Genomic DNA, 17,927 nt, shown 5'->3' with positions numbered 1-17,927 from the left:
TGCCTGGCTGTGTCTCTCTAGTTTTACTCCCAGGCTAGCACTGCTCCCTGGGTGACCGGTCCCTAAGCCAGGGCCCAGAACACCCACAAACGGTGACTGCCAGGCTGCTGTGAGGATGGTGCTCTCCCTCCCGACACCCGTCAGTACGTGGCGACAGACTCACTGAACGCCGGTGAGGGACGCGGCCCAGATGCCATCCGTCCGCGCCCCATTCTGGCTGTGCCAGCGGCAGGACATTGCCATCTCAGTCTCAGCTCCCTCTTGCGGGACCTCGCTGGGCCCTGCCCCCATCGTTTTTTTCTGCCCCTTCTGAGCTCCCTCCTGCATCACGCTCCACATGTTGTAACTGCTTACTGGGAACCACATTCCACTAGGGCCTCTGGGGCTGTGTACCCAAACATCAAGGGAATTCTTTAGTGGCAATCAAGACAACTCATTGAGATGTGCTGTTTTTGCAGAGAGCTGCATGCATCTATTATTTCCTTTGTTTGAAATAAAAATATCTTATACTTCTTTTCACATTTTAAAATGTATGCTCCTTGTTAAAAAAACAAAAAACAGACAAACAAAAAAACAAACGAAAAACAGACAAAGAACAAAACTCAAACCTGTGGCCACATCCTGGGATCTCTCTCCACTCCATTCTGTTCCTCAGAGCTGTGTCATCTTTTAAACATGTGCTGACTTAGGAGTTCAGTGATTTCATTGTTACTTTAATTTGCATCCCTTTGTAGCCTAATGAGATGGAGCTTTATTTCAGGCGTTCCTCATTGATATTTCCTCTTTCTTGGGAACTTCTGGTTCAAGTCTTTTCCCATATGCGGAATTTAAGGCTGAATTTATGGGATTTTAAAGGCTCTGCAGGAAGCAGAAGTTTGGCACCCATGGTCTTCACTCCTGGTGTCCTGCCCATGGTTGTGTTAGATGAGATGGCAAAAAGGATTTTGTAGACACAACTGAAGTTGCTAATGAGCTGATCTTAAATTAGGGAGATCATCCTGGATTATCTGATGAGCCCAGTGTAACTGTTCCCAGAAAGAAGTCCTGGTCTAGATCCCAAGAGACGGTTCTTGGATCTCCCGCAAGAAAGGATTCAGGGCAAGTCCACAGTGCAAAGCAAAAACAAGTTTATTAAGATAGTAAAGTAGGCTAGGTGCGGTGGCTCGTGCCTGCAATCTCAGCACTTTGGGAGGCCTAGGCCGGTGGATCACCTGAGGTCAGGAGTTCGAGACCAGCCTGACCAACATGGTGAAACCCTGCCTCTACTAAAAACACAAAAATTAGCTGGGCGTGATGGCGTGTGCCTGTAATTCCAGCTACTTGGGAGGCTGAGGCAAGAGAATCACTTGAATCCAGGAGGTGGAGGTTGCAGTAAGCTGAGATCGCGCCACTGCCCTCCAGCCTGGGGGACAGGAGTGAAACTCTGTCTCAAAAAAAAAAAAAAAAAAAAGATCAGGCGCAGTGGCTCACGCCTGTAATCCTGCCACTTTGGGAGGCCGAGGCAGGTGGATCACCTGAGGTCAGGAGTCTGAGACCAGCTTGACAAACTGGTGAAACTCCGTTTCTACTAAAAATACAAAAATTAGCCAGGTGTGATGGCGGGTGCCTGTAATCCCAGCTACTCAGGAGGCTGAGGCAGGAGAATCACTTGAACCTGGGAGGCAGAGGTTGCAGTGAACCGAGATGGTGCCAATGCACTCCAGCCGGGCAACAGAGCGAGACTGTCAAAAAAAAAAAAAAAAAAAAAAAAAAAAAGAGAAAGTAAAGTGGTGACAGAACAGCTGCTCCATAGACAGAGTTAGGATGTTCCGGAAAGTAAGGAGGAACGCATCCGCCCTAGGTACAACACTCCTTTATATATAGGATGATAAAAGATCAAAGATCATGAGGACATGTGTTCTGCTAACAGGGTTTGTGATAAAGAATTTTCTTAATTACTGTATTTTGCAAGGATCGGTATTATTCTCTTTAAAGCAAAATTAGGAATGCTTCTGTTCTCAAGATATCAGGATATCAGGACACTCCCAAGTCTAGGTCTATTTAGTAAACATTATCAATCTGTTTCCTTAATTGTGAACATCTAGAGGCCGGGAATGCCTCACTTTCTGGGAATGCAGATCAAGTCCCGGCCTCATTTTTCCTAGTCCTCACTCAAGATGGAGTTGTAGCAAGTCCCAGCCTCATTTTGCCTAGTCCTCACTCAAGATGGAGTCGCTCTGGTTCAAATGCCTCTGACATAATCATACGAGCCCTTGGCTCACTGCAACCTCTGCCTCTCAGGTTCAAGCGATTCTCCTGTCTCAGCCTCCTGAGTAGCTGGGATTACAGGCGCCCGCCACCATGCCCGGCTAATTTTTGTATTTTTAGTAGAGATGGGGGTTTCACCAAGTTTGTCAGGCTGGTCTCAAACTCCTGACCTCAGGTGATCCGCCTGCCTCGGCCTCCCGAAGTGCTGGGATTACAGGTGTGAGCCACCGCACATGGCCTGAAAGCAGAGTCTTGACAAATTATTTCTACATCCATGTTCACAGCAGCATTGTTCACTACAGTCAAAAGGCAGAAGCAAGTCAGTGCCCATCCATGGATGAATGGATAAGCAAAATGTCATGGATACATACAGTGGGGTATTATTCAACCTTAAAAAGGAAGGAAATTCAGACACATGCTACATGGATGAACCTTGAGGATTTTAGGCTAAATGACATAAGCCAGTCACAAAAGAACAAATACTGCAGGATTCCACTTATATGAGGAACCTAGAGTTGTCAAAATCGTAGGGATAGAAAGGAGAACGGTGGTTTCCAAGGGCTGGGAGAGTGAGGAGTCAGTGCTTAACAGGTCCAGAATTTCAGTTTTGCAAGATGAAAAGAGCTCTGGAGCTGGAGGTGATAGTTGCATAGCATCATTAACGTATTTAATATCAATGAGCTGTACACTTAAATATAGTTTCATGAACTAAAAATATCTGAGACAGGTCTCAATCTATTTAGTAAGTTTATTTTGCCAAGGTTAAGGAGTGCCTGGGAGGCAGGTCTATGCTTTCCTCGGAGGATGATTTGTAGGACTTCAATCTTTAAAGGGGAAAGAGGCCGGGTGCGGTGGTGGAGGTTGCTGAGTGAGCTGAGATTGCGCCACTGCACCATGGCCTGGGCAGCGAAGCAAGACTCTGTCTCAAAAGAAAAAAAAAAAAAAAAAGGGAAAGGGTGGATACTGGGAAAGAGGGAAAAATTTTAAAAATACTTGCAGAGATAAGAGACAAAGGTTGCATTCTTTTGAGTCTTTGATCAGCCTTTCACTGAAATACACAATTTACAGGTTGCGGGGGTAGAGGAATAGTCACTTATGCCTTAGTCTGGCTCAGTGAATCTGCATTTTTACACTAGAGGAAGCAATCAGGCGAGCAGAGGGATGACTTAAGAGTTCCATCCTTTGTTCGGAACCTGTGAAGACCAGCTACCAATTTACATTGTCACGGCAAAATTCAACAGAACCGTTTTAGGGTAAACTTCTTGGGGCCCACAAAAAATTTCCTAGTGGGCAAGTTGTGAGGGAGGTATGTGGCTTTTTATATCTTTGTAGCTGTTTTATTAAAGAACAAAAGGCGAGGCAGGTTTGCCCAACACAGTTCCCAGCTTGACTTTTCCCTTTGGCTTAGTGACTTTGGGGTCCTCAGATTTATTTTCCTTTCACAGTTATGACGGTACATTTTATGTTATATTTATTTTAAACCCTCTTCCCCCACCCCAAAAGCGGGGGAGAAAACAAAGAGATGTAGCAGAAGAGGAAGTCACAGAGAAGCATCTTGCAGCATCTTTTTTTTTTTTTTTTTTTTTTTTTGAGATGGAATCTCGCTCTGTCGCCAGGCTGGAGGGCAGTGGCGCAATCTTGGCTCACTGCAACTTCCGCCTCCCGGGTTCAAGCGATTCCCCTGCCTCAGCCCCCAAGTAGCTGGGACTACAGACATGTGCCACCACGTCTGGCTAATTTTTTTGTAATTTCAGTAGAGACAGGGCTTCACGATGTTGGCCAGGGTGGTCTCGATCTCCTGACCTCGTGATCCACCAGCCTCGGTCTCCCAAAGGGCTAGGATTACAGGCATCTTGCTACATCTTGAAGCATCTTCAGTGTGCTCTTGCTTGCTGGCTCTGATGATGGAGGTGTTCAAGCCATTGTGGAAGGAATGCAGTGGCCTCTAGGAGCTGAGAATGACACCAGCCAACATCCAGCAAGAAGACATGGGCTTCAGTCCTAGGCCCATGGACACAATTCTGTTAATATCCTGGATGAGCCTGGAAAGTGGGCTTTCCCAAGTCTGCAGATAAGAGCCCACGGCAGCTGACATTTTGACTTTAGCCTTGTGAGGCCCTGAGACAGGGACCCAGTCGAGCTGCTGGTTTCCTGCCCGGCAGGACTGAAAGATAATAAATGGGAGTTGTTTTATATTATAAGTTTGTGCTAATTTCTCACTGTAGCAATAGAAAACGAATACAAGGTCTTTAATGCATTAATGTTGAAAACACTTTTTATATATGTTGTAATTGTTTTTTAAGTGTGTCATGTGTTTTTAAACTCTTCCCTTAATTATATTGAATCCTCCTAATTTCACTATCAGAGGGTAAACTCCAGTTCCATTCTTGGGGGAGTCCTTTGCAGTCACCCCAGGTACTCAATATTCACATGCATCAGAATCACCCCGAATGCTTGTTAAAACACAGATTCCTGGGTGCTGCCCGCAGAGGTGCTGATGCAGTAGGTTTAGAAGGGCCCAAATATTTGCATTTCTAAAATGTTTCCAGGTGATGCTGAAGCTTCTGGCCGTAAAGACAATCCTTTGAGAACGTATTTCCTCCCCAGCACTGGGCCCTTCAGCCCCAGAGCGCTGCCCCGCCCTGGGTGGAAGGAAGCTGAGCTCCACCCCAGAGGGGCGGGGCCCTTTAAGCTCCGCCCTACGCAGTTGGCCCGGTTATCATTGGCTGGGAGTGCAGGGATCCCCTGCGTCACAGTGCCGTGCGCTCCCCCGCCAGAACGCCTGGGGTGGGGGTCTCTGCGCCTGCGCAGTGGAGCTGGGCGCTCTTGGGGCTTGAGTTTCTAAGGGTCGGGTCCCGCGTGCGGGCTACCGGATGGCGGAATCCCGGGCGGAGTCGGAGCCCTTGCTGGGCCGGGCCCGCGGCGGTGGCAGCGACTGCCCGGCGGGGCTGACCACTTGCCGCAGCATCCAAGTCGGCCCTGGTGAGCCGCCCGGACCCGGGGAGGGGACTGGCCCGGGAGACCGGGGTCGCGCGTGGGGGTCCCGCTGTCGCAGCACCCAGCGTCCTGCCGGGCGCGCCCCCAACAGGTTCGAGTCCGAGCGGGGCCCGGGCCGCGCCGGGCGCCAGGGGAGCCGGTGTTCTGAGGGCGAGTGGGCTGCGTCCTGCGGACCCGGACCGGGGTCAGGGCAGAGCTAGGATCGCTTCCGTGTCGCTTCCTGATCCCGACCAGCCGAGCGGAGAGGCCCTCGCCCAGCCGTGGGCAACCCCGAGGGAACCGGCCCCCTGCGGCAGGCAGGCACCTTCCGTGTGCCCAGGCGGGCCCAGACCCCATACTTCCCGAGGGTCGCCTGATTGGCTCAGAGAAGGCAGCACTTTGATTTTTCCCGTTTCTTCTGGGAAAAGCAGAGGCTCAGAGAGGCGTTACCCTACCCAAGGTCACACAGCCAGTAAGTGGCAGAGGTGGGATTCGAACCAGCTGGGAGCTAGGAGTCCTTTCTTTGTAGGGTGCCTTTCCCGGTCCCACGTCCTGTGGGGCTGGGGTGGGCCCCCTAAACAGTGACGGCTTCCGCGCCTTGCTCTCTGCCAGCCCAGAGCCCCCTCCCCACTCCCTCCTGCCGTTCCTGTTTTTTGTCCTGGTCTGAAGATTGCTGAATCCCCCGAGGGTGGGGTGTGTCCGCCCCTCGCTGACACCAGGGGAATTAGGTTCTGGATTAGAGGTGGAAGGACCTTAGCTTCACTTTATAGATGAGGAAACTGAGGCCCAGAGAGGCCCTGAGACCCGCCCAAGGTCACAGCCCTCTGTGCTGGTGCGGCTGCTGCTCGAATCACTCTGAGAATTCACACCTGGCCGCTTCCCTCTCTGGCCTGTCTTTCCTTCTTTCCTGCTGTGTCTGGAAGGAACTGGGTTGGAATACTGGTGCCACCCACTGTCGGTGACATATGCCCATCCATGGAGTAATGGGGGGTCAAGGAGGGGACCCTGACAAGAGATGGAAAACCAGAGACTGAGGTGGCCACCCTGTCTGCTCACCTCAGAAGCTGCCTCCAGGAAGTTCTTCAGGGGCTTCCTGGGACCAGTCAGAAGGGAGATCTGCAGGGAGCAGCTCTGGCAGGCCCCTTGATGAGACGCCCAGCATATGGCAGCGTTCAGGGAACACAGACTTTGTGTCTAGGATTCTGGGCGCCTTTCTGGGGCTACCCTGGCTGTGTGGCCTTGGCAGTTGCTTAACCTTTCTGGTTTTTTTTTTTTTTTTTCCCGAGACGGAGTATCACTTTGTCACCCAGGCTGGAGTGCAGTGGTGCAGTCTCGGCTCACTGCAGCCTCCACCTGCTGGGTTGAAGTGATTCTCCTGCTTTAGCCTCCCAAGTAGCTGGGACTACAGGCGCCCGCCACCACGCCTGGCTGATTTTTGTATTTTTAGTAGAGATGGGGTTTCACCATGTTGGCCAGGCTGGGCTCACACTCCTGACCTCAGGTGATCTGCCTGCCTCGGCCTCCCAAAGTGGTGGGATTACAGGCGTGAGCCACCGTGCCTGGCCCTGCTTAACCTTTCTGAATCTCAGTAAAAGGGAGATAATACTAGGGACTGCCTTGTGGGCATTCAGAGAGCATCCAGAGTTTGTCCTCAGCAGAGGGCCTGATGGACTGGGGTGGGGGCCAGTGGCCATCCTGGGTAAGCACCGTGATCATTGCAGGTCCTGGCCCTGGCAGGTGAGACCTGCTCTGCTGGGCAGTGTGGCTGATGAGAGGAGGCTCTCAGGGAGCGCTCTTTGTCCCTCTGCTGTGGCCTCAGCCAGGGCTTCTGAGAACGTGGACAGGACGCTCTGTGTTCCGAATCTCCTTGGCCAGGGTCCCCAGCAAGACTGGTAGACTATGGAGCCATGGAGACTCCCAAAGGCTCATTCAGTCTCAGTGCCGGGGCCTGTGCCAGACTTTGAAATGAAGGCCCTGTGCTCTGGTTCGCAAGTCCTGTGGTTGGTCTCTTGCCAACGGGTGGTGGGGGGCTGCTGCTGTGGGTGCCCCGAGGACCCCAGTGGATCCTGCTGTCAGGTCCTTTTGACTTTGCCCCACCTGACGGGGCCGGGGTCAAAGGTTGAGGACAGTTGTTTTCTGTTGTTTCTGGGTCAGAAAATCACACTTTTACTGATTATCAAAAAAGAGGACAAGGGATTACAATGCTCTAGAGGCTTTCAGAGTAACTGAGTGCTTATGAAGGGCTCACTTAGCAAAGTACTCTGGCTATGGTAAGTCATTCAGTCTGTACTTAGCTCCTCCTGGGTGGGGGTCCACGAGGACCTGGAGCACCGAGAGGTTAAGGCACTTGCCCAGGGTCACACAGGATGCTGGTCAGGACTCTACACAGGTTGTGCAGCCTGGAGCCTGGAGCAAGAGGGGAGCGGGAGCTCAGACCTGGATGTTGCGGGGCAGAGGCTTGGGTTAGGAAGCCGTGTCAAGGCCTGGTGTGCTGGATGCAGCGTCTCAGCCCCTGTTGTCCTCTGTGCCCTGCAGAACCCTCCAGCCCCCCGTAGGGTGATGGCATGTGGACAGGTGATTGCCCTCCAGGGTAATGAGCTCAGGGCGGGGCGAGCTGCCCCAAGGGAGTTCCTGGACCCACACAGTGGGGGATGGTGCTCCTGGCAGAAGCTGCAACCTGAGTAAAGGGTGGGAGGCTTTGGAGAGCATGGCCTTGGCAGAGCCAACTTCAGAATGAGTGGCACGGAGGGTTGAAAGACAGGAGAGGAGCGGGCCGGCAAATGTGGGAACCTGCAGTGCCAGGCCAGGGTGGAGTGTGGGCCTGGAATAGTGGGGACCCAGGGGAAGCCGTGATGTGCTTCTGAGTGTTTGGAGCAAGATTCTCGGGCTGTTGCAGGGTGAAACGGAGGATGGCCAGACCCAGAATTTTATAAACCAGCAACCAAAAAGCCAGGCGAAATGGAAGGACAAGTGCGGGATGGTTCCAGGGGTGCCCACCACTGTTGGCCCGAGATGGCTGGCCTGGGTGGATGTGAGCACTTTCCATGGTCCTGGGGTTGGAGTGAGCCCTGGAACTCGGCAGCTTGTCTCTTGTCTAAGAAACTTGTATCACTAGATCTCTCCTGGTAGAGATTCTATCTTCTCCCAGGGAATTTGGTAAGGTGGGGCCTTTCAGATCACCTGCCCCCAAGGTTCCCCTCGGGGCTGTTCATTTATTCATGGGATAAATCAGCTTTGAGTCCTGTGTGCTTGAGTTTTGGGCTCTGCAGATACAGCAGGGAACAAAACAGTGTGGCTTCTGTTCACAGCGATCCCAGGATGTGCTCAGTGTACATAAACAGTAGCCACTTTCAGAGCTTCCCTGGGGAGACATTCGGCTGTCCTCAGGGTGGGTCTTGTGGCTGTGCACGTGGGTACCAAAGCCGCAGGGAGGGAAGGCTCTTGCTTCTGGCAGTGCAGCAAGGCCGGGCAGAGCCAGTGGGGTTCCGGTCTCTTGCCTCTGTCTGGGACCCCCACATCTCTAATCCGTCCGGGGCCCAGCTGCCTCTACCTCATGCCCCCAAGCAGGAGCCCGGAGGACGGGGCAGCTGCCTCCCTAGGGATGGCCAACAGAGTGGGCGGGTCATGGCCTGGACCTCTGCCTGGGGACCAGCACCTCCCGAGGCCTCTGCTGCTGCCTCCCGTGTCACCACATTGTCTTGGTGCAGCTGTGGGCCCCAAGGGGCCAGGTGTAAAAGCCGAGTCTCATCTGAAAAGGCAGCTGCTTCGCCCTCTCCCCGGGCTGGGAAGTGTCAGCCTCTCCGGGTTCCTCAGTTGCTTCGGGTTGAGCGTTGCTTTTCCCTTGGCCTGCTGAGGAGCAGCTCTGCAGCGAGGCCACACAGGTGGCATGTGCCTGCGATGCGGGTGGGTGGCCCGGGCCTCCCGCAGTGGCTCAGTGACTGACCAGGTGTGCCCGCTGGCTGCTCCATGGCAGGCGAGAGGCTTGTGAGCAGGCCAGGATGCTGGGCCTTGGCTTCTGTGCCGCCTGACTTTTCCTGAAGGCCCTTCCTAGTCAGGAGCCACTGCCGCCTTTGCCCAGGCCTGTCGGGAGGCTCCACCCTGCTTGTGCTGTTGGTAAAGGCGGGTGGCCACCCTTCACCACAGAAGGCACCGGCAGAGGCTGGGGGACTCGGGCGTTCCCAAAGCTCTGACCCTGGGAGTGATTTGGGTGAGCTTGCCTGGGCCCATGGGCCGGGACAGTGAGGGGACGGAACCTGGGTAGCTCTCGTGAAGCCTCACGGCGGTGCCTTTGGGTTCTAGATGCTAGTTCTCCCTGTCGGTGTTGAATCTGAGGTCTAGTTTGATGGGGGTGGGTGGGACAGTGGGTGCAGTGTATTGGCTCAGGAAGGCTGTGCAGGAGCCAGGGTCGGGCCCAGCAGAAGAGGGCTGACAGCAGCCCCGTGTACCGAGCGTGCTTGGGGAGTGTGGCAGGGGGCTCTGGCCCTCCTGCGTTGCACCTCCCAGTACCCTCTGGGGAGCCGAGTGGGTGGCTGTGAATAGCCCCACTTGGCAGAGGAGGAGCCAGCCACAGCCTTCCTGCTAGCATGTGGAGGAGCCGGGCTCTGAACCCCGAGTCTGGCGCCGGGGCCCTGCAGGACGCGCTGCTTCTCACGGGCTTGCTGGGTGTGTGTGCTGCAGGCGGAGCCGCCGTGCCCTGGGCCTGCCCTGTGCATGTGATGCCGGGGCACTTACCTGGTTTGGTCCCTGCCCTGGGCAGGCCCTTGCAGCCCCACTGCTGGGTGGAGTCATCTCTTTACACATAGCCTTGGGAGGAACCGCAGCCGGCATCTTTCCTCGATCCCGGGTGTCCTGGAGGGTGAGGCCATGTCATCCTGCTCGGTCACCTGATGTCCCCCTCTGCCTGCAGGTGCCGCGGCCAGGTGGGACCTCTGCATTGATCAGGCTGTGGTCTTCATCGAAGATGCTATTCAGGTTGGTGGCACCTGCTCCCTGTGGCCTGACCTGGGGGGTGGCCACCCTCCAACGGGCTCGCCCCTCCAGGGGAGACTGACTGGGGCCGAGGCCTCCGTTGCTGGACTGTAGCTTAAGAGAACCGAGGGCGGAGCCTCTGGGCATGGCTCTCCGTCAGTCCCCGGAGAACTTGTTTTCTGCATCCTGGACGCATTTGCTGCTTTGATGCACTGTGTTCTGAGGCCTGTTGGGGACCACCCCATTCTAGGTCCTGGGTGGGTGGGGGTGTCTTGGAGGATGGCATGGCTGCACGGGGCATGGGAGGGTCAGCCCTGCACAGAGAAGAGAGAGCCTCACAGGCAGACACAGGCATGGCCGCGCCCTCAGCAAGTGCTCCCTGAGCGTTTGCTCACACACACACCCGCCCTGGGTGTGTGGCCTGCGAGGTCTTGTGTGTTGGGCAAACCTCATGGTTTGTGATGGTGTGGGCCTGCTGGGTCAGGGCCGGCCATGTCCACACGCTGAAGCGTCCCCTGTGATCCACAGCCTGAGACTTGGGCCTGTCTCATGTGTGGTGTGGGGCTCGGGCCACGGCCCACCCTGCATGTACCCCTGTCATGCCTCATGTGACTTTTTGCTTCCAGTACCGCTCCATCAATCACCGGGTGGATGCCAGCTCGATGTGGCTTTACCGACAGTATTACTCAAACGTATGCCAACGGTGAGAACGCACCCATGTGGAACTCACGGTTCCTGCCGGCTTGCGTGGCGGGGGAGGCTGGCCCCTACCTGGGGATCACCTGGTCTCAGGGTCCAGGCAGGCTCCCTGTTACATAGATAGGGCGGTTACCATCGTCCTCTCTGGAAAGGAGACGGCCTGTGATGGAAGGCTCCTTCGACAACAAGGGTTCCTTTCTGGAATGCTGGGGTTAGCCCTCGGCAATGGAGCTTTGAGCAGGTTCGTGATCTCCCCAGTCACGAGTGTCCATGCTCAGGCAGCGCCAGCTCCCGCGCTTCGGACCGGGGAAGCTCCTGATCAGCCTCTGGGCCCCGAGGGCTGCCGACTCCTGCGTTTTCATGTTTCTGTTCCCTTTCCAGGACTTTGAGCTTCACCATCTTCTTGATCCTGTTTTTGGCTTTTATCGAGACCCCATCCTCGCTCACCAGCACGGCGGACGTGCGCTATCGCGCTGCCCCCTGGGAGCCGCCCTGCGGCCTGACCGAGAGTGTCGAGGTGCTCTGCCTGCTGGTCTTTGCGGCCGACCTCTCTGTGAAGGTGAGGCGGGTGCCAGGCCCTCTGCGTGCTGGCCCGGCCTCCCAGCGCCTGGCCGCTGCTGTCCTGGTTTATTGCTGATTCTCTGGAGCGAGCTGCCTTTTCCCCAGACTTTGTACTTTGACCCTGTGAGGAAGGCATACTTTCTTGGACAAGCAAGCGCCTGAGGCAGAGGCTGTGTCAGCTGCCCTCCATCTCCACCATGCAAACCCGGTGTGCCATCAGCTTTCCTCCCTCCCCACCATGCAAACCCGGTGTGCCGTCCGCTCTCCTCCCTCCCCACCATGCAAACCCGGTGTGCCATCAGCTTTCCTCCCTCCCCACCATGCAAACCCGGTGTGCCGTCAGCTCTCCTCCCTCCCCACCATGCAAACCCGGTGTGCCATCAGCTTTCCTCCCTCCCCACCATGCAAACCCGGTGTGCCGTCCGCTCTCCTCCCTCCCCACCATGCAAACCCGGTGTGCCATCAGCTTTCCTCCCTCCCCACCATGCAAACCCGGTGTGCCGTCAGCTCTCCTCCCTCCCCACCATGCAAACCCGGTGTGCCGTCCGCTCTCCTCCCTCCCCACCATGCAAACCCGGTGTGCCGTCAGCTCTCCTCCCTCCCCACCATGCAAACCCGGTGTGCCGTCAGCTCTCCTCCCTCCCCACCATGCAAACCCGGTGTGCCGTCAGCTCTCCTCCCTCCCCACCATGCAAACCCGGTGTGCCGTCAGCTCTCCTCCCTCCCCACCATGCAAACCCGGTGTGCCGTCCGCTCTCCTCCCTCCCCACCATGCAAACCCGGTGTGCCGTCCGCTCTCCTCCCTCCCCACCATGCAAACCCGGTGTGCCGTCAGCTCTCCTCCCTCCCCACCATGCAAACCCGGTGTGCCGTCAGCTCTCCTCCCTCCCCACCATGCAAACCCGGTGTGCCGTCCGCTCTCCTCCCTCTCCACCTTGCAAACCCGGTGTGCTGTCGGCTGCCCTCCCTCTCCACCATGCAAACCCGGTGTGCCGTCTTCTCTCCTCCCTCCCCACCATGCAAATCCGGTGTGCCGTCAGCTCTCCTCCCTCCCCACCATGCAAACCCGGTGTGCCGTCCGCTCTCCTCCCTCCCCACCATGCAAACCCGGTGTGCTGTCAGCTCTCCTCCATCTCCACCATGCAAACCCGGTGTGCCGTCTTCTCTCCTCCCTCCCCACCATGCAAATCCCGTGTGCCGTCAGCTCTCCTCCCTCCCCACCATGCAAACCCCGTGTGCCGCCAGCTCTCCTCCCTCTCCACCATGCAAACTGAGGCCAGCGTGCCGTCGTCGTGGGTGGCGCAGGCTGGCAGGGCCTCTGAGAACGGTCCAGGGTCTGTAGTGCTGCTGTGAGGAGAGGTCCCGAGTGAATAAGTGAGGCCCAGGCGGTACCTCCTCGAGGCTCACCGTGCCACCCCAAAGAGAAGAGGAGAGGAGGCGGGCGTGGGGCAGAAAGGGGTTTCTTGTGCACACAGCAGCTGCTGCACGTTTGACTCTGGATTCTGCCTGTGACACATGTCCTCCTAGAAGCTGGAGGTGGGGCTTTGGTGCTCACCTAAGCTTCTGAGCCTTGTCAGAGCCTTGGTGACTTTCCAGGGAGGTGCAGGCTACGTGTTCTATTTTTGTCAAACAGTGACTCCAATGCTGCGGTCTCAGGAGCCCCCACATCCCTGCCCATGGTGTTAGATCAGGCCCTGGCTGCAGCCTTCCTCAGCGCCAGCCCTGCCACTCCTTGGGCTTGGGCTCACGTGGCCTCCCGGTCGCGTGGGGCCTCTGCCCGGCGCTGCCCTGTAGTCCCTTGTGGGCAGGGCGGGCTGTGTGCTGACCAAGGGTTGTGGCTGGATGCCGGGGTGTGTGATTGCAGGCCCCGGGCAGTTTCTCATTTCTTCCTTTTTAGCTCCTCATGTGGTTAGCAGGTCTGGGGGTTTTTCAACTGGAACTGAAACTGGCAAGAGGTTGTTAATAGAGGTTTTTGAATGGTTGGTGTGTTTGAGATGTGTCAGAAGGTGAGAGAGGGTACATCAGCAAGTTGTGACCTCTGGGGTCTGTCTTTTATTTTATTTATTTTTTGAGACAGAGTCTCGCTCTGTTTTTTGAGACAGCACTCGCTCAGGCTGGAGTGCAGTGGCGTGATCTTGGCTCACTTCAACCTCCCCCCTCCTGGGTTCAGGCGATTCTCCTGCCTCAGCCTCCCCAGCCGTTGGGACTACAGGCGCGTGCCACCACGCCTGGCTTATTTTTTGTATTTTTAGTAGAGATGGGGTTTCACTGTGTTAGCCAGGATGGTCTCGATCTCCTGACCTCATGATCTGTCTGCCTCGGCCTCCCAAAGTGCTGGGATTACAGGCGTGAGCCACTGCGCCCGGCCGTCTTTTATTTATTTATTTTTGAGACAGAGTCTCAGTCTGTCGCCCAGGCTAGGGTGCTGTGGCATGATCTCAGCTCACTGCAACCTTTGCCTCCTGGATTCAAGTGATTCTCCTGCCTCAGCCTCCCAAGTAGCTGGGATTACAGGTGCCTGCCACCATGCCCGGCTGATTTTTCTATTTTTGGTGGAGGCAGGGTTTCACCATGTTGTCCAGGCTGGTCTCAAACTCCTGACCTTGAGTGATCTGCCTGCCTTGGCGTCCCAAAGTACTGGGATTACAGGCGTGAGCCACCGCCCTCTGGGGACTTTCTTGATGGTGGGAAATGGCAGTTAGGTAAGGGAAGAACAGACCAGACCTCACTTCCCAAACTGCCTTGCTGTAGCGGCGGAGACCTGCCCACTGAGCCGGTACTCTTCGAGCCTTTTCCAGAATGCATTCCGTGCCTTCTCAGCCTGCACAAGGTGGTTGGTTGCATAGGCAGAACAGGCAGGAGCCTCCTGTTACTGATGAGGACCAGGTTAGAGAGCTTCGGTGCTGCTTGAGGCTGCACAGTGAGTCCCTAGCAGGCTTGGGTGGGAGCTCGGGCCTCCTGACCGCTGCTCAGCATCCCGTGGGGACCACACTGTTGTGGGGGCACACCCTGCTCTGGTCGTCCGGTCCCTGCCCTGCGCACCGTCATTCTCTGGCTGCAGGGCCAGTGTGTGGGGCTGCTTGCTGCTCACCCGCCCGTCTCTCTTGCAGGGTTACCTGTTTGGGTGGGCCCATTTCCAGAAGAACCTTTGGTTGCTGGGCTACCTCGTGGTGCTGGTGGTGTCTCTGGTGGACTGGACCGTGTCCCTGAGTCTCGTGTGTCATGAGGTAGGTGGCGAGGCGGCCCTGAGACAGGCGGAGAGCTCTGGGGGTGGTGTGGGTGCAAGGCCCACAGGGATGTTGGGATGGAGCCCTGAGCCCGCCAGCCATCCTGCCCACCCGCCCAGCACTGCCCACCTCCCGTGGCACTTCTTCACTTGTTGGCTGTGGAGCCTTGTTCCCGTCTTGCAGATGAAGCCCCGGAGGGCTGGACAGGTGCAGGGTTCCTCGTGGCTCACCCTGTTGGTGAGGGCAGACCTGGGAGTGAGATCCAGGACTCTGGCCTCCCAGCTCTCCACTTTCTAGCTGAGGGCCTCGTCCGCCCAGCGCCCGACGAGAGCGCCACACCAGGGCCTCACCATGCCCCATAGTCACAAGCCCCAAGCTCTGTGAGGCCTGACAGTGAGAAAGCCCCTCACCCGGCCACGCTCAGCTCTTTCCACCGCAGCGTCTCAGTTTCCCCTCAGAGCACCCGGAAGCCCCCCCCGGGCTTTGGGAGAACAGAGCGGGAAGAGGTGGGTGCGGAGTCAGCAGGATCCACTGGGTCTTGTCGGGAAGCAGAGCCCTGCAGGTGCCCTGTGGAGGGAATGAACAGAGGGCCTTAAATAGGCGCCGAGAAACCAACAGTGAAAGCAGCCCAGTGGAACCAGAACCGCCGGAGCAGCCCCACCCTGGGCAGGGCACACGGGGGAGAGATGGGGGTTGTTAGCACCTGGAGGCCCAGGGGAGGGGCCCATAGAGCTGGGACCTTGCCCTCTGCCCTCTGGGAGGGGGCGCTACCCGGCGGGCGCTGGTGCCTCCCAGAAGCTCAATGAGGTTGGTCCCAGCAGTGCCGATGGGGAGGCTGGGAAGCTCTGGGTGCAGCCTAGTGAGTGCGTCTCCTGTCCGCCTGCCCCAGGGCCCTGCTGGCAGGACCTGGTGGGGAGTAGCCGCTGCAGAGAGCTGGAATGGGCGGCGTCGCGGCCACAGCCCGGCAGAGCGGAAGGGTGGCTGGAGGGCAGTCCCGCTGTGCTGCTGTGGGGCCTCCGCGGCCGCCTCCTTCCTGTCTCCCTGACCCGGCAGCGTCCCGAAGCCTCCTCCCTGCACAGGAAGAGCCTCTCCCGTGACTGCCCCAGCAAGGGGAGCGGGGACGGCCCTCCCACCGCCATTTCTGAGTTACGGTCGTGGCAGCTGTATTATGTTTTGTAACTTACAGGCTAAATTGTAAGCCACACCAAGAATCCTTATATGAAATTAGGATAGGGAAGGAGACAGGAAAAAGGGACACAGGTCTATGTTACAAGCAAGGAAGAAAACAAATAAAGGCCTGTTTTTGTACCTGGCCGTGGGCCCTTCCTGGATCTCTTCTGCCACCTGCTCTGTGCTCCCTTCACCTCCGCCAGCTCCCCAGCTGGCCCTGGTTTTTCACCTGGCACAGGGACTGGACCTTCCTCCCTGAGGGGCCCGAGTGGTCCTGCCTTTAGAAGGCTGGAGTTCTTTGCTAACTTTTCCTATGGGACATAGGAGTAAGAGGTGCCCCAGAGGACCCCACCCAGCCCTCCCTGCTGTTCTCAGTGGTAGCGGCCAGCCTGCCCGCTCACCCCGCTGGCACAGCAGCCCTCTTCTCATGAACAAGCTATGGTCCAGACCACTGGACCAGCGTGTATCCTGGTGGAAGCATCCCCACCTTGGGAGGGGATATTTCCAGACCGGGGACCCAGAATGGGCGAGGTGGGAGGTGGAAAGCTGGCCATCCCCCTGTGCCTCTTCACCACGTTCACTCCCATTGCCCTTGCCTGGGTCCCAGTGGGTCCTAGCTGGGGAGAGACAGCCCCGCCCAGTTGCCTCCAGTTCAGAGCCTGTGCTGTGCCCTGTGACCCTAAGCCGACGGCGTTGCTGAGTCTTCCTAAGGCTCTGGGACCCTTCCCACAGCCAGCTACTGTGGGGCCGTGCCAGGGCTGCCCCAGCTCTTCCACTGGAAGCGGTATTTGCAGGGCTGTGAGTGGGACATAGTGCCCCACTGAGTTCATTCCCCAAGTTCTGGGATGGTGCTGGCAGAGACGTTGGGGGCAGGGCAGGCAGATTCATAACCTGCACGCCTGTCTGTGCCGGGAGGACAGATGAGTGCCGGTTACGGGCAAGGGCCCCTTTGTTGCCGGGGGCTGTCTTGGGCCGGTACCGGGCTCTGCCTCTGGCTGAGCGGCTGTGCTATTGGCACCAGGCATAGCCTCCATGTCTGTCGTGGTGGCCGATTTGTGTGTGGTGGAGGGAGTTAGGAGCAGGGTGGCTGAGGGAAGAGGCCCAGTTGCATCCACAGGATGCCTCGTCCTGGCCAGAGAGGCTCCTCTCCGTGGTGCCCATGGTGGGCGTTCATGTGGGGCCTCGGCTCCTCACGCCACGTGCCGTGCAGAGCAGCTTGTTCAGAGCAGCTTGTTCAGAGCAGCCAGTCCACATGCTTCCTCCCAGACCTCGTTCCCAGTCTTCCACCCTTCTCTTTCCACGCCCCTGTCCTCCACCTGGGAATGTCCCCTTTCCAGTCCATGCAGGGGACCGCCCACTGCAGAGCTTTGCCTTCCGCCGCGTCTGTGCGGCGCTTTCTTGTTGGAGGCTGAAATGCGTGTGTGCGTTTCTGGCTGGACCGGCCATCACTCAGCACGTCTGCAAACCAGGCCTGAGGTTTTCCTCTGTGGCCAGCTGTCCAGTCATACAGAACTCCCACAGGCACTGGGCGGCTTGCAGGCAGGACCAGGTGCCCCCAGCCTTGTGGCTGGGGGAGCTGGATAACACCTGGGCTGCCGGTAACTGTTGGTTTTGCTCATTCACTTTGTCTTTGCCAGGGCTGTTTGGACGTGGTTTGTCTTCAAAGCCTTGGGTCTGAGGGTCCCAGGGGCTTGACTGGCATTGTGGTTGGTTGTCCTTGAAGGCTGGTCACCTGGATGTACCTTCCCATCCTCATAGAGGCCTCAAGGCCCCAGCTGTCAAGGGAAGGCCCTCAGGGTTGGGCTCTTGAGTCTGGGGAAGCTGTGCCGTGGTCTGTGTCTGACTACAGGTGAGGGTGCAAGTTCCTGGGCAGGGGAGGGGAGCCAGCAGCACCTTCAGTGTCTGCTTGGCCTGTAGAGGGGCTGAGAGAAGCCTTTGTTATCAGGCCCTAAAACCGGAGTTTCCAACCAGTGGGCAACAAGTGGGTTCCGGGTGAGCTGGGCGCACAGGGCAGGAGCCAGAGCCCTGAGCCGTTCTCTGTTCACCGCTGTTCCCTTGGCCTTCTCAGTCTTGCGCCAG

General features: G+C 57.0%; 1 protein-coding gene across 48 annotated transcripts in view; it reads left to right on the top strand.

Annotated features, from left to right (window-relative positions):
- Window positions 1–5,054: 5,054 nt before the first annotated feature.
- Window positions 5,055–17,927, top strand: part of TPCN2 (two pore segment channel 2) — a 38,815-nt gene continuing 25,942 nt past the window's right edge. For 40 of the 48 annotated variants that reach the window (XR_012422946.1, XR_012422947.1, XR_012422940.1 and 37 more), the window contains exons 1-5: window positions 5,055–5,229; window positions 10,130–10,194; window positions 10,818–10,894; window positions 11,272–11,449; window positions 14,562–14,678. Coding sequence is in view for 14 of the 48 variants with exons in the window: in XM_074012974.1 (XP_073869075.1) it covers window positions 5,121–5,229; window positions 10,130–10,194; window positions 10,818–10,894; window positions 11,272–11,449; window positions 14,562–14,678 (546 nt within the window). In the remaining 34 variants the exon portion in view is untranslated. Of the gene's footprint in view, window positions 5,230–10,129; window positions 10,195–10,817; window positions 11,132–11,271; window positions 11,450–14,560; window positions 14,679–17,927 lie in introns of those variants that run through there. The other 8 variants (XR_012422950.1, XR_012422951.1, XR_012422949.1 and 5 more) reach the window with 3 other exon arrangements.

This window comes from Macaca fascicularis, chromosome 14, assembly GCF_037993035.2.
Source record: "Macaca fascicularis isolate 582-1 chromosome 14, T2T-MFA8v1.1".
Classification (NCBI taxonomy): domain Eukaryota; kingdom Metazoa; phylum Chordata; class Mammalia; order Primates; family Cercopithecidae; genus Macaca; species Macaca fascicularis.
The sequence above is the reverse complement of the archived record's forward strand: the minus strand, read 5'-3'. Positions and strand labels throughout refer to the sequence as shown.